Source organism: Peromyscus maniculatus, chromosome 9, assembly GCF_049852395.1.
Source record: "Peromyscus maniculatus bairdii isolate BWxNUB_F1_BW_parent chromosome 9, HU_Pman_BW_mat_3.1, whole genome shotgun sequence".
NCBI lineage: Eukaryota > Metazoa > Chordata > Mammalia > Rodentia > Cricetidae > Peromyscus > Peromyscus maniculatus.
In genome coordinates, this window is record NC_134860.1 from 115,877,163 (window position 1) to 115,892,646 (window position 15,484).

At 47.4% G+C, this 15,484-nt stretch overlaps 1 protein-coding gene across 1 annotated transcript in view; it reads right to left on the minus strand.

Moving 5' to 3' along the window:
• Positions 1–15,484, minus strand: part of Abcc4 (ATP binding cassette subfamily C member 4 (PEL blood group)) — a 230,615-nt gene that overhangs the window by 39,042 nt on the left and 176,089 nt on the right. The window contains exons 21-25 of the mRNA XM_006978748.4: positions 15,115–15,265; positions 9,370–9,489; positions 8,147–8,257; positions 7,149–7,249; positions 5,719–5,910 (exon numbers count right to left, since the gene is read on the minus strand). Of these exons, the coding sequence (XP_006978810.1) occupies positions 5,719–5,910; positions 7,149–7,249; positions 8,147–8,257; positions 9,370–9,489; positions 15,115–15,265 (675 nt within the window). The remainder of the gene's footprint in view (positions 1–5,718; positions 5,911–7,148; positions 7,250–8,146; positions 8,258–9,369; positions 9,490–15,114; positions 15,266–15,484) is intronic.

A 15,484-nucleotide genomic window follows, 5' to 3' on the forward strand; every position in this document is an offset into this window, starting at 1 on the left:
CTCATGCGGCTACCTCCACTCCCAATGGATTCCTCAGCGCCTTCTCTTTAAACACAAACCCCACGACCTACTATCTTCAAGTGGCTCCAGGACCATCTGTCCAGGACTACACTGAATCTCCTGTATACAGCTGCATTTTCTGTCACATTCCACGAAGAGGAAGGATTCCACAGAGGGTTAAGAGTTCATCTCAGCTTGAGCGGTTTCTGAAATTAGCCCCACGATATTCATGTACACAACATGCAGGTGGCTGAGGACTGACCTGGCAGGTAAGTCCCATAATCATGACTAAGATGGTAAGCGGGACAGCCTCTCACTTTCATGGGGCAGACAGGTTCTGTACTGTAAATGGCTAAGTCACCTTACTCCTGACAGCCAAATCTGATCACACATTTACCGCGTTGATCTCTGTGTTGGAGGTGAGACTGCATGGTGAGATCCTATGACTCTTGATTTTGCAAAGCAGAAAATGGAAGGTTGTTAAGAACCTGTGACTCCATCAGGGATACCTGAGCCTGTAATTGTAGGAGTGGGACTAAAGCCTGGATCGATCTGTGTCTTACCCACTGTGTGGAGAGCTCACTAGTGGGAAGGCGGGACCAGGTTAGGGTACTTGCTAAGCAAAAATATAGTTATTCACAGGGCAAACTGGCACCACGGCACAGGCTAAGGGAGAAGCCCGAGGCTGACAGATAACCTGGAAGACAGAATAGAACTGGTGTCCAGTCTAGGGCGGTGAAATGACTTAAAAACGTGTGTGCTGGGGCTGGGGCTGGGGCTGGGGGGTGGGGGGGGCGACAACATGTGCCACAGCATGTGTGTGGTCAGATCACAGCTTGTAGGAGGCTGTCCTAGCCTTCTAAGCCCGAGTTCAGGTGGGATGAGCGTGAGCTCAGATCATCAGGCTAGCAAACACCTTTATCTTCTGAATTATCTCACTGGCCCTCAGTTTACTCTTATATGCCAGAAGGGGATGAAAAGAACTCAAATCTGGCAGTTCATGGCCTAGTATGTAACAGAGACTGCTTCTCAGGGATGGTTGGATTGCATGTAAAAATAGTCTGTGACAGAGGTCACCAGAAAGACGCAAACTCATGCATGAACATGTGACCAGGAAGACTCAAAGTATTATTACCTCATGATGGACAGAATTTAAAAGTAAAAAATTACTCCTGGTCTACAGCGAGTTCCAGGGCAGCCAAAGCCACACAGAGACACTCTGTCTTGAAAACAAACAAACAAACACACATCACACACACACACACACACACACACACACACACACACACACACACACACACACACACACACACGGACTAAGGCTCTAGTCCAGACTCTCATATGCTGTTCCAGAAGGGGGTGAGGTAACCCATGGCGTCAATTTCAGGGTATAAAAGAAAGTTTCATAGAAGTCAAGGAAACTTACTCATGAGATAGAATGCTTAGCTGGAGGGCTCAATGAAATGCTAGGTCTGGGCCAGAGCGTCTCTGCTCTACCGAGTTCCCAGATGTGATGTTTCGGGCTTAGCTGGGAATAAGGGGCAGGCTGGGGAAATGGGAGTCCTGTACAGGAGAGGGAGGAGGGCTCTCGGAGAAAACATTATTAAAAAGGAAGAAAAGGAAAGAAACTAATATTTTTGCATATTATAGCAAGGTCTAGCACACATCTGTAAAAATGTATTATCAAAGTAATAGCTTTGAGCAAGAAAAAAAAAGTAACACGACCAAATCTATCTACTTCTAGAACTGGAAAATGCTTTCAAATGGCCCAGTACTCTCTCTGATGATCAAATCAACCACAAAATCACCTAAATGAAAAACACAGCCAGCATTCAGCCACAATCCGGAGACCTAGGGTGCTCCTGATCTCCTGTTCCTTCTTTCCAGAAATTACAAACCCGGCTAGTAGTGATCACCGTTTCTCTACTGTAACTTCCGGGATCCCAGAGGACGTCACCGTAAGGGAACAAAGTGTCATTTCTGCTGTGTTGGCACATCCCTACGTCTGAGCCTGAATCCAATACAGACCAAGCGGCAGCCAGCAACCGGGGGTCTGGAAAGGGGTGTCAGGAGGGGGACCCCATGCGCACAGGCAACAGAGAACATTCCGGGATGCAGTTGCCTAGACACAGGCGGCCTCTAAATGTACATAAGCTAAGGCAACAGGCTCCCGAGGTGGGGTGGGCAAGACACAAGTCAAAGCTCAAGTGATTGCAGATACAATTCAGCCTTCAAATTCAGTCTCCTCTCCAACCTTTTAGCATCTCAGGTGACCCTACGATTTGGGGTATTTTTAGGATCTCAGACTACAGGTCTGGGGCTATACATTGTTTTCTAAGTCGCTCAACAGAGTTCCTTATATAGTTCATCTTTTGTGGCTCCCAGGGAAATTGAAGACACGTGCAAATTAAGGGAATTGCGCCTGCAACGTCAGATCTGATAAGCATGCTGTCTGCAAGCAAGCAAACATCCTACACAGCTGTCAGGACACCACCGGAGAGGCTTGGCTTTCATCAGCGCTGCAGCTCATGTTTTACCCACACAGTCAGCCACCCCATCTTCAGACCTACAAGGAAGCCATGGAAATAATTAGGAGCGGGCTTTTGCCAAGCGGCTTACTAAAGCTGCTCACTGCATACCCTTTGGGCACCACGTTGTACATTCATTCTTTCATGTCACAAGGGTATCACTCATTAAATCACAGCTGTGATGAGGCCATTCAATGGGTTGGTGGTACGGAGAGTTTAAAAGGAGCAGCTTGCTAAGGATTTAACACTCCAGGGGCTGGGTTATAGCGCACGGTGGTGTTTGCCTGTCACATGTAAGTCTCTGGATTCAATCCACAGAAGCGTAAAAATAAAAATAAAGGGAGTGGGGAGGGGGAATTTCCCACGTCCTTTCAGGAGAAGGGCTGGTGACAGAGTTGTCTTACGAAGTGTGCTGTTATAGGCTTCTTCCTGCCTGCATATTGCTTCTCGGTCACTTGCGCTCACAGCCAGCTGTCCTCAGTATCTAGCATGTACCCTGCAGAATGCCATTTACTGGGGAATAAGGAAGGGTATGGTAGGTTCCCTAACCTCCGGAAGCCCCAGGACACCGAGAGATAGATACAGAGTTGAAAATCATACCAAACACACACACACACACACACACACACACACACACACACACACACACAGACAAACCTGTGGCAAAACACACAGATGTATTTGTCTTAGTTACTTTGCCAAAAATACCCTGACAGAAACAGAGAGACAGGGTTTGTTTTGGCAGTCAAGGTTCCAATCCACCATGACGGGGAACTCCGAGCAGCAGGAACATGAGGTCGCTGGCCACATGACCTCCACAGTCATGAAACAAGAGCAATGGGTGCTTATCATGCTCCATTTCTCATGATCCCAGCTCTGGGAATGGTGCCAGCCGCAGTGGACCAGTCTCCTTACCTGAGTAAACTAGGTAAGATAGCCCCCCACCACAGACATGCCTAAAGGCCTGTCTCCCAGGTGACTATAAAACTATCATTCTTAACTATTTTATACACTTTCTAAATTGTGGGAAAAAACATAAAATTCTCCATCATAACTACTTTAAGCACACAGGTCAGTAGTGTTAACTATATTTACACTGGTGTGCAATGTCACTGTTACCCACATCCAGAGCTCTTCTTCGTCTGCAATACAAGAACTCCTGTGCCCATCACAGCCCTCGGCATTTCATGCTCCCTCTGTCCCAGGCTCTGGAGACACCCTCCTTCATGTTTCTATGAGCTGGACAACTCCAGGTGGTACAGCGGATTCGTGTATGAACCACGTATGTGTGTTCTGTGGCTTCTTTCGCTCAGCGTAATGCCCTCAGGGTACATCTGTGTTACAGAATGTGTTGGAATTTCCTCCCTTCCCTTTTAAGACTGAACACCGTCTGCAGCACACTTCACCTACCCTCGATGGATACTCAGGCTGCTCCCACCTTTTGGTCACTGTGAGTGATTCTGCAATGAACATAAGGACAACAAAAACACTACCTTAGAGCATCTAAAAGAGGGTCTGAGAGAAGAGACTTCCACTGAGGCAGTTTACATGAATGAAAAGGGTTATAAGTTAACCTTAGAAGAACTTAAGGGGAGAGATATAGACTCAGAAGTCACAGACTTCAGCCTTGGGGAGGCTCTGAAATAAGAGCATTAGAAGGGATAGCGGCTATATAAAGCATAATGCTGGTCCTGAAGGGAAAGGACAGACTCTTCAGGTCCATAGGAACAAAGGAGCTGCTAACACTTACACCTTCCCATGGTGGAGAGGTTGAATAAGTCTCATGACACTTGACCTGGCCTGCCTGCCTGCCAAGGGGGACAGAGCCAGGCACTAGGTAGGACCCCCAAGCTTATCTTTCATCTTCAAGGGTGGGGAAGGAGCTGTGAGGCCGCAGCAGTTTGTTATCAACTGAGAATCTGGGGAGGGAGGGGCTACAGGGTCATGGGCTGATTTCTAGGAGAAAGAAAGAGCAGTTACAGGCTCTGTACTAAGGAAGTCAAGACGCAAGCGTCGGCCAGCGGCAGGAAAGGACAGCCAAGGCTGGGACTGCAGGTGCCCACCGAGAGCCGAGAGGACAGCCAAGGACACCATGTATAGGGGGTGCCTCTCTGTGCTGGGAGCCAAGGCTGGAGCGGCATGTGGGCACAGTGCTTCTTATTGCCTGGTTTGCTCTGGTCTGCTCTGGTCCTGGCCCAGGGCACCAGACCATGAGTTGCAAGAGCCACTGAAATAGGTGCACTTGCTGGCAGATCAGTCCAGACCCCCCACACTCCCCAGCAGGTTCTGAGTCTCTTTAATCTACTCTGCCTGAGTCTCTTCAGCCTGAGCTCTGGCCACCAAGGCCTGGTTGGGCGCCACGGTGGCTGAGAACTGGCCTCTTACAGTTCTACCAGAGTATGTCTGGGCCTGTATCACAACAGCAACAGCTTGCCCAGGACAGGAGGCAACAGGGGAGCACAAATCTGTCAGCTGTGGGAGGTAATGGAGAAAAGAGAAGCGGGGTGTCCAACCTGCTGACACCGAGACAGGACAAGGTCATCTACAAGGCACAACTGAGTTAAAAAAGAAAAAGTGCAAAACAGAAACACATCCAAGCTTTCAGTGAATGTATAATTTCCTGATGGTCTATGTTCACAGCTAACCTGGACCTCATGCAGGGGTTGGACACATCTGGGAAGAAAGCAAGGAAGACCAAGGAAAGGGCCTAGGGTACCGGGTAAGGAGAGGAGGGCTGGAGAGGAAGACGGGATGAGGAAGAGCAATGGACTCAACAGAGGAATAAAAGCAACAGAAGGAAGTAGACGGGGATGTCTCAGTGACAAGGACCCAGGGATGGCATCAGATTAGATAATTATTGTGACTCGTTAGATTAGATACATTATCTCTCAAGTACATTTAACTCTAGACAGGTTAAATGCCAGGAAAGACTAGGTTCTTCTTCAAACAATGAGAATGTTTTTGATAAAAAAAAAATCAAAGCTATCATATAATATTTCAGAATAATTGAAAAAGTTAATAAGTGGGGATTATTTTTAAAAGAGAAATAGTTTCCCATCATATGTTCCATCTCCAAAGACTTATCTCCTCACTGCTGGACTGATTGCTGGCAGACTGCAGGAAGTGAGCATGCAGATGTGGCCTTACTGGTCAGCGGAGGCTCTAGAGGAACAAGCCGGTTTAAACCAACCTTTTCTCTGGATCTGATGAGGGCGGTCAGGTGCTTGAGTACCAGAGGCCCATCTAAGCTGTAGGTGAAGTTCATGTTGTCAAATACGATCACCCCTTCGTGGGGCCAGCCTGGGGGTGGGCGTCTCTGGTACTCCCAAGGCGCCTCCTTTTCTAGGTCTGTGTATTCAATCACCCTCTCCACAGAGATCATCTGGAAGAGAAAAGGCATCCACATGAGTCAGGAACCAGGGGCTCGCTCGTGGAGATATCTCACCTACACACAGCTGGGCAAGGCCCACGTGGGTCTTTACATCTACCAAGACTATTGAGGACCCTGACGACTTACAACTTTGCTCACCACCATCTGACACCTTCACTTATTATAGCCAATCCCTTCGACCTTATAACACTAAGGGAAAAGCAAGAGGAGGGGCTGAAGAGACGGCCGGGCGGGTGAACCAACTGCTATGCTAACACGAAGACCTGGGTTCGGATCCCAGCACCTCTGTCAACAAAAACCTAAGCACGGCAGCATGGGTCTGTCACCCAAGTGTTAGTGGCGTGGCGACGGACGGCAGGGCTCATTGGCTAGCTAGCCAGTTGCACATGCAACACGCACAATACACACACACATGCACCTTCCACAAACACAAAAAAAATGAAAAAGAAATTTAACACCAAGAGTTTATAACCACCACTCAATAACCTCTTGCTACAGAATGGCCACTCATTCTAGACCAGTTACCTCATACATCTTCAAGTCTCACAGTAACGATTTCCATTGTATGAGAGAAGGGAAATGGAGGTATCCCATGTTCACTGTTTAGCTCATTGACAGGAATAAATATTTTGAAGAGAAAGCAGTTCTCGTGCTGACTAAACCTTCTGCTACTGCCATGACCTGCCACCTTTGAGAAGCACCCTAGAGATGGGAGCTCGGCCACCAGGAACAAACAGAGGTAATCCTGGGGCCTCCCGCCTTCTACTCCGCCCCTGGGAGATGCCAAGGCTGGTGATGAGCGCGTAGGCATGGGGGAGTGGGGAGAGCTATTAATTAAACAAACAGTCTCAAAATACTGAATTCTTCTTTTACCAAGAACGAGGAGTTATCCATTAAGAAACAAAAATAAACAGGCCTCTGAGAAATTAGCCTATATCCTCTCTTGGATTTCAGAACTTCCCTCCTACAGAGGCATTTATTACATTTGAAGACAGCTTGTGATGAATCTAAAACCTGCTGACATAGCATACACAAGACAGAGAAAAAGATGTATACATTTTATTTTACATTAACATTAAGCAGATGGAAGCGGGACCTTAAAAAAAACCAAAACTCCGTTAGCTACGATGCAAAAATAACAGTTTTAATATTTTACATAAGAATTGCTTTTATGTCATTGAATGGCAAAGGGAACTTTAAAAGGCTGAAAACTCTCGGATAAACATTACCATATTCTCCACTTCGGCACTTTGTCGCACAGACCACTGGAACATTCCCATGAGTGTGAGGGCGTAGGATAAGGCCAAGCCAACTTGCCCAGCATCCAAAGCTTTTTGAGGAGGAAGGAGAGAGGACAGTCAGTCTCAGTGGTAATCCGAGCCTGTTACCTTCTGCTATTTTACCAAGAGGATCCAATGAGTTGTATACAACGAAAGTCATCTTTACATTTCTATGTATTGACTGAGATCATGATGCAATCTTAAAAGCCCATTATGAATGCTGAAAGACTATTTAGATGAGTTTATTAATCTCAGTAGTATTGACACACATTTGAGAAAGGGCATTGTATGTGTGAAGTGTAATGTTATTATTCAGACTCATTATGGTTTAAAGCCTGTTACATAATCCCACTGTCTATGTCCCATGTAACCACAGCTGGAAACCACTGCAAACAAGATGATGTGTTATAGGAGCCAATGCTTTTGAAAGTAAAATATGACTCCCACTGTTCTATTAAGAAACACTGTAACTCACTGGTGTCACCGTAGAGGGGTTAGGCACGGTGAATTTGTGCTGCAGATGCCAACACCTGCTCCTCTGGTACCCACCTGGCAGTGAGCATGCTGGGCATCTCTCACACCCATGTGCATAGGGACATCAACAAACCAAGAAGTCCCAAGGCTCAAATATAAAGCCCTAGCCTGGACAAAATGTTAACAGTAAACTTGGTTCTCATCTCCTGGCTACCAGATCAGAGATTTTCAGAATGTCACTGTATAGACCTCAGCTCATCCTAACAAAGATAAAAAGAACTCACCCAGACTCTCTCATCGGATCATACTGCATGATCCTACCCACTCTGACATGTTGTAAAAGCTTTAACACACTTTATTAGAACCACACAGAATGTGCCATTAGACAAGGTGGCAAGAGTTTAATTTAATAACTGTAAACACAGCTATAAATTGTAATCATACCATAAATAGTTATCCACATCTGCACTTACTTTTTACCAGAATCAGGGACCCAAAGGCAACAACGATGACAAAAATGGCACAGATGGCATCCAGACGCACGGCAAACCATCTCGATGTCGTCAAAAACAAGAACCAAGCCTCTGGATTTGAGAGCCAGAACAAGCACAGTGAGTGAGTACAAAAGCCCTATTAACTGCAGAGAGCGTGATGGGCACTGAGTCGCTGAGACAGAGTAGGGCAGCAAGGCCGCACACTCAACATTTCTAGAAAGTCAGGAAATGCAAAGCAATGTACAACACATACCCCCAAACAGTACAGAGCGTCTGCAAAAGAGAAAAGAAAAAAACAAGGAACTGAAAGATACGACTAAGAGGTAACAAGCAGGTATATATATGCTCATAATAAATATGGAAAAATGGTCTTCTATTTCTGGAAGTACTAGGCTATAATATGAAGCCCACCAGCTTATAGGTTGACTGCTACCAGTTCTACAGCAAAGGACACAGCTCCCAATTTGCCTCCAATACTTTTCTTACTTGAGCGTTCTGCATACACCGGGGTTGGGGATGGGACACGGCTTAGGGGCTGTATCTAAATGTCTAGTGCGCTAAAAAGAACCTCATGTAGTTTTTAAAGTGCCCTTGAGTCATCAGAACACAATGAAGGCGGGGCAGATTTTACAGACTTGAAGGGAGTTCGAAACTTCTGGGAGGAAAGAACTCACACGAACATAAAGAATAGTAAGTGGGCAGCAGCCGTCAGTCATATCTATTGCCCTGTGTCCATCAACTAAATGGTTAGCCATCTATGGCCCGTGGCCCAAGAAGGGTCGGTCCATCACGTGTCTGTGGAATCAAGCTTTCCTGGAGCCCAGCCACAGCCCATGATGATGTGCTGCTGGCACTTGCCTCCTGCTTACAGCAACGAAGGAAGAAACTGCAGCAAGGACAAGACAGAGCTCACTGAAGGAAGCATTTGCCAGGGGGCCTTGTGGAAAACAGGTCTGCTGACCGAGGCCCTAGACAGACAGGGAGCCACAGGGCACCGAGGTGGAAGCATTGAGCAAGCCAATCAGAAGAAAGCCAGACACAGCAGAGATTCTGAGAGGGTTCAGAGCCTAAGAGCAGATGGAGAAGGCCTGAGTCCAGGAGCAAGCAGGGGTGCGGGCCAGCAGAGCCAATCGCCTACAGGCCTCCAGCCCGAGGGAACGGCAGCTGCCAGCTTTTGAAATCACTTCCAGAAACATACAGACCTGAATGTAAGTCCTGGTGCGCATCAAACAGCTCCTGGAACCTCTCCTCAGCTCTGTGTGACCGGATGGTCCAGAGTCCCTGGAGGGAGGAGGACAAGTGGGAGAAGACGGGACTCCGCACTGTGGGAACGGGATGGACAGAGAACAGGAAGCTCAGTGGGGCTGGACGCACGGCCTCCCCACCCCCCACCCGGCCTCCCACGCTCCACGGTGCAGACGCCATCGCCAAGCAGGACCCTGCCCACCCACCCTCAAACCCTGGTCAACGGAGCCTCATTTTAAAGATGGGAATGAGTGCTTCTGTTCAGCACACCCTTGGCCAAAGTCAAATCTAGTTCCCTTCACTAGCCCGTCCTTCCAGGTCTTTTCTTTCCTACACTTCCCAGCTGTGTCTTTGGGAAGAAATTACTTTTCACTGATTATTTTAATTTTGGCCAGTAGTATTCTAAAAAATAATTTCATCAGAGGACTTATCACAGAACATTCAAGCAAGCTATGTATGCATCTTTCCCCATCTTAGACTGTTATCTTAAGGGCTGGCATATGACTATCATTTCCAAATTACTAAAAGGGTACCCGACACAGACAGACTGACAGACAGCCAACAAGTAAGCCAAATGGGCAGGGTCTCCTCTGTGCACCCAAGAGAAGCTTCCTCTTCCCACCAGTGTGAGAAGAGTCCTGTATGGTCACACGTGTCTGGGTGCCACACGGCACTTGTGTCCATACCACTGACCCAGATGGGATCTCTCTGGGCTGGCCTGGACTTCAGCGTCAGTCTTTATGACTGCCCACTTGGAAGGTTATTCTCAAGGCAGAGGTGTGGCATGTGTCACTGTCCTTACTTTCCCAGACTCTCATTGCAGTCTAAGTACCAGAATTTAAAGGACAAATTCTCCTTGGTCCGTCTTCGACTATGGGGAATAATGTCCTGCATGGGGTTTTGTGTTTCCAGAATCCTGCATCATGACCACCAGGGCGGTCACGGCACGTGGGCTGCCCACTGTTAGGCAAGGATGGTTCCCTGGCAGGCTCGTTCTACACCGTGGATAAGACTGCACTGAGGGCTACAGTAGACCAGGAGCCCATGGCCCAGCAAACTGTCTTCAGAGGGCTGACAGCAAACACACTAGATAGCTGGACGTGACCCTGAACTCAGGGCCCTCCTGCCTTAACCTCCAGGGGACAGCGATTACAGGTGTGCTCCACCACGCTCAGTTCTATGGTGTTGGGTACTGAGCCTATGGCTTACTGAGTGCCAGATAAGGACTCTATCGGCTGAGGTCCACCTCAAGCCCTTGTTTATGCTTTTCAAGTGAGGATACTGATGAACCATCGCCATTGTGTCTGTTGATAAAGCATGGAGGGTTTGGGGGACATGAAACTCATTTTATAGCTTGCTGCATGGAGCTTATAAAATGAGGGGAAACAATCAAGAGAAAATGTGTGCCTGTCTGTGTGACCGCACTGTCTCCCAGGGGGCATGTGTACTGTGCACACAAGCGCTGCATGGATTGGTGGTGAGGTGTGTGCTGGGATACACATGCACCGGGACACAGAATCTTCCTGTACGTCAGAGTTCACTGGCGGGTAGTCAAGGAAGGAATACATTTCCAAAGACAAGACACTGGGGCCAGGGGAGATGGGCAGCCTCTTCACTGAGCGTGGGGCCCCCTGTTTCTCCCTGAGGCTCTTTCCTGACCGGGCTACCTGACTGTGGACACTACCCAAAAAGAAGTCTTCCTGTGCAATATTCCTTTCCGAAAGGAAACATTCCCTGCACAGACCCCTGCCAACCAGGACTGCACTGTCTGAAGAACCTAGGTAACTGGGGGCGAACGGGTCTGAAGGTGCCTGCACTTTCACGTTCTCGCTCTCACACCCGTGCTCTTCCCCCTCTTCAGTGTACTGACTGCATGTCTACTCCTTAAAGATGGATAAGGGAACCTACGTGGATGGAGCCCAGGCTCACAGCAGCCTTTTCTGTCGGCCTCAGAGAACATCCCACCTGCCATGGAATTGTTCTGCAAACAGAGTATCTGCACAGATGACCACCCTGCAAATCCCAGGCTTATTACGGTACCGGGAGAAGGCCAGAGTCTAGCTATGGAGAGTCTAGAGACACTGCGCACTCATGTCTGGGATAAGTGATACCATGACATGGAAAACCTTCAATCACAGCTGATGCTGTAAGAGGTGGTGGTTACCAGGGAAGGTCACTAAAGTAATGTGTCAGCCTGCCCATCCTCACTGTTTCCTGTTAGATCAACGTCACCACTGGGTCTCAATAGCTGAGGTTAAGGACAGATCTACTTTAGAACGTAGGTATCACTTCAGCCTTGAGCACCAGAAAACTCAAGGTCAATTTAAATGTGCCCCAAGAAACTTCTGTACTTAAATGCAGCCCAGGAGGTCTTTTTAAAAAAGAAATTGTTGGAGTGGAGATGGCATGTATGTCCCATGGCATGCCCGTGGAGGTCAGAGGCCGATTTCATGGGGCTGGTCTGCTTCCACCTTTACGTGGGTTCCAGGATGGGAGAGGAGGGCAATCAAACACAGATCAGGCAAGCACCCTCACCCACCCAGCCACCTCAACATCCTACCCCAAGAGCCCGTGAGCAGGGCAGGAACCTGTACCATCAAACAGCGGTCCTGTTTCTTCAGTGCCCTGCTTATCCGCTCAGGGCCATGCAGGTGTCAGCTGGGTAAACCAAGGGCATTGCAAAGACAACTAACTAGCATGCAACATTATGGAGGTCTTTCTCCACATCAGTGCAAGAATATTCTGAAATAGACTATGACACTGGTGGCATTCCTCAGCCATTTCAGGCAGATAGAACCCCACATTTCATAATACTGTGGCATGTTCCAAGACCCCGAGGGCTCTCTGGGACACAACCTAAGGGATTATGTTTCTTCTCGGGGAAGACTCACGGAAGACAGCTGCAGGCCACATTCCTGCCCTGCCACGACACCTTCAGGATGTCATTAAGTGCTATGGAAGACATGTCACCACTGTTTTAAATTTCCTTGTGTACAAAATTCTATTATTGCCTTTGGTAGTGGCCAGCAAGGACTTCCAAGCATTACCTCAGGCAATAAGAACCCTACAGGGCAGGTATTAACAGCCTTCACAAAGGGAAGAACACATTGGAGGTACTCAGAGCACTACACATAACTGTCTTACTTTCAATGTACCTTTAATCTGAGCCAGTGTCCCAAAAGAAAGACAATCTGAATTAAGTAGTCCATGTATCACTGGATGCATTTTTCTCTAGACTCCGTCACACAGAAAACTCTCAAATCTTACTCGGCTAATGTCTAATGGGAATCTCCTTTACTGGGCTTCTTACTAAGCATCTCAAGTTGAACAATGAGGATCTGACATGCGACTCATTAAAAGAGCAGACTCTATGTTTTGAAAATATATATCATAGGTTAACACCTGGCTAGCTGGTGCCCATGGCAGACATCGCTAATGGACCACAGCACCCTGATAGAAACGGCATATGCCCTCACAATCTAGGCATTACTAAATGACAGTGTCAACTTGAGACAGGCATCCAAGTACTGTTGTGGTTTTATGCGATTCTCTACCAGTGGCCATCGCAATGTTTGCTTTTGCAAAGAATTAAATAAATAAAAAAAATAAAAACAGTATGATAAACCCTCACTAAACCCATGGATAGTTCCAGAGGCAGTTAGCGAGCATAATCTAAAAATAAAATCTAGGGCTCTAAAAACCTCTTGAAGCTCAAGGATGAGACAGGTTCATGCCTTCTTGTCACGGCAAACAGGTAGCTTTCTTTTGACGGTGGCATTGGCCACACGGACACCATCAACCGGTGCTTGATAGAACGGTGGAACTGTAACATCGACCCTCACTCAAATGGCTAACAAGAAATGGTTCATCTGGTTATCTTTAAGCTTCCTGTTGCAGCCAGCTAGGGTGCCGCAAACCCTGAGAGTCCAGCAGGGGCCCAGACAAAGGTATGAGAATTTCTAGGCCAAAACCATCTTGAGGTATGTCCTGGGCACCAAGACGGGAAGTCCTGTATGGAACTGGAAGAAAAAGGCTCAGTGACTCTTGCCACCAACAGAGGTCTAGGTCAAGGTGATGCTTTTGGGATGGCCAGCCTTTCTCCGAATATGTTCACAGCTTCCTTTGCAGCAAGGCTTGTGAGTGAGAGACAGGGAAATGCGCAAAGGAGGGTCGCTCGGCAACGCCTTTGCTCTGACTCCCCTGAGCCCTGTCACTGTGGCAGGACACGGCAGCACGCGGAACACCACACCCACTGGGGCACATCGCAACGTGGGGCTCACAGCGGCTTTCCTGGCTCTGACGGCTGGCCAGTTTTCCACGGCTTTTATGAAGTGCCACCCGCTTTACAAAGTTATGATTAATGTCTCTCTAGAGTTTATTTAAACACACACGTTAGGTCATGAGAAAAGAAAGTCGTCCTTTGTCCCGATGAACTTATAACCACAGTATTCAACACTTCCTGGCTCGGCCTTCAGAAAGTTGAGCTGGCTTTAAATTCTCATAGCAATTATTCATCATGGACACTTTCCGGGACCAATATCTTCCTTTTGGGGGCTGATGGCTCAGTGGTTAAGACTGCCTGCTCCTCATCCAGGACACAAGTTTGGCTCCCAGCACCTACATCTTGCAGCTCACAACTGTCTGTAACTATAGTTTCAAGGGACCCAACACCCTCTTCTGACCTCCAAGAACACACACGTATAGACATGCACACATCTATATAAATAAATAATTTTTAAAAGGTTACAAGTATCTTCCTTCTTTCTTTATGTTTTGGCTATTGTCCTTATATATTTTTAGAAGAATTCTGTGTATATGGCTTTTAATTTTAATACTAATGAAATATGCTCATGCATTCATAACGAGACAGGCGCCTGATCAGTTCATCTTCTGTGGTTACCTACAGAATAGTGATTAATCATAAAACATTTCCTTCTTACCCCCAAACGAGGAGGTTAAAGGGAGCAATAGACTAAACGTGCTTTTGGCTGCTCTTCCTGCTGCTGCTCTCCAAAGTGTGAGTCCGTGCAGCCTTCCACCAAGTGCTGCCCACCATCAGCACAGACACTAAAAGAAGTGTCCATGCTTACAGCTCCAAAGGGGCGACACCCACAACCCATCATCAATGACGAGCACAAACCGTGCTTTTCAAGACCACGGCTTCCGGCACACAAGGAGTTTGGCCCTCCCCCTCCCCGCTCTCCTTTCATCTGTTCCTTCCTTTGTCACTTCCAGAACTTTCAAGGAAAGAAAACTTCCCTGGTTACCTCCCTTCTAAGTTAGTTCTGACCCATGCTGAAATACTTTATCAGAAAACACTTCTTGTGTGCCTCCTCTGTGTATGTGAGGAGGTATGTCATGAGCAACAGAGGAGAGTCCCTTCCTCGGGGAGTATTAGTCTACATAGGGCACCTGCCTCTTTCTCAGGGTAAGCTGCCAAGTCACACTTGGGAAGTCACCTGCTCTACATGATGTAACAATGATCCCTGTTGGTTGTAATAACCACGTTCAATCGCTGAACGAATGCTAACCAGGTGAGAACTGTTGGAGCACCATCAGTCTGCAGAATTTCATGGATCTTCTAATTGAGAAGAACTGTAATTAACAGTAATTAATTAATTAACTAACTGTAATTAACAGTTCTTCTTAATTATGGAAGCTTGGTGCATTTACCATACCCACCCAAGACCCTCAGTACTCACTTGTGGACTCCAGGCGCTTGACATCCCTTGATGTTTCTAAGAAATATCTCCGAAGAAACAAGAAGATGATGGCGAGTGGGACCAAGGGAATTATAATCCAAGGAATCACTGCGGCCGCCACAGCTATCACACTTACTACAAGGAGCAGCGTCTAGAACAGCAAACAGAGAGAGAGAGACAGGGCCTCCTTAGCAAGAATTTCTGCTTCTCAAAACCAGACTGTTCCACTCCCTTCTTCACAAAGCTTCATTGGAACTGTAGAGAATCCTTCATCCCAGGAAGTAACAGCAGCATGGTACTGATGCTGCTACTACGATGCCTACCCCAGGCATGGGATGCTTTAGATCTCCTTTTGACACAGCCAATCAAG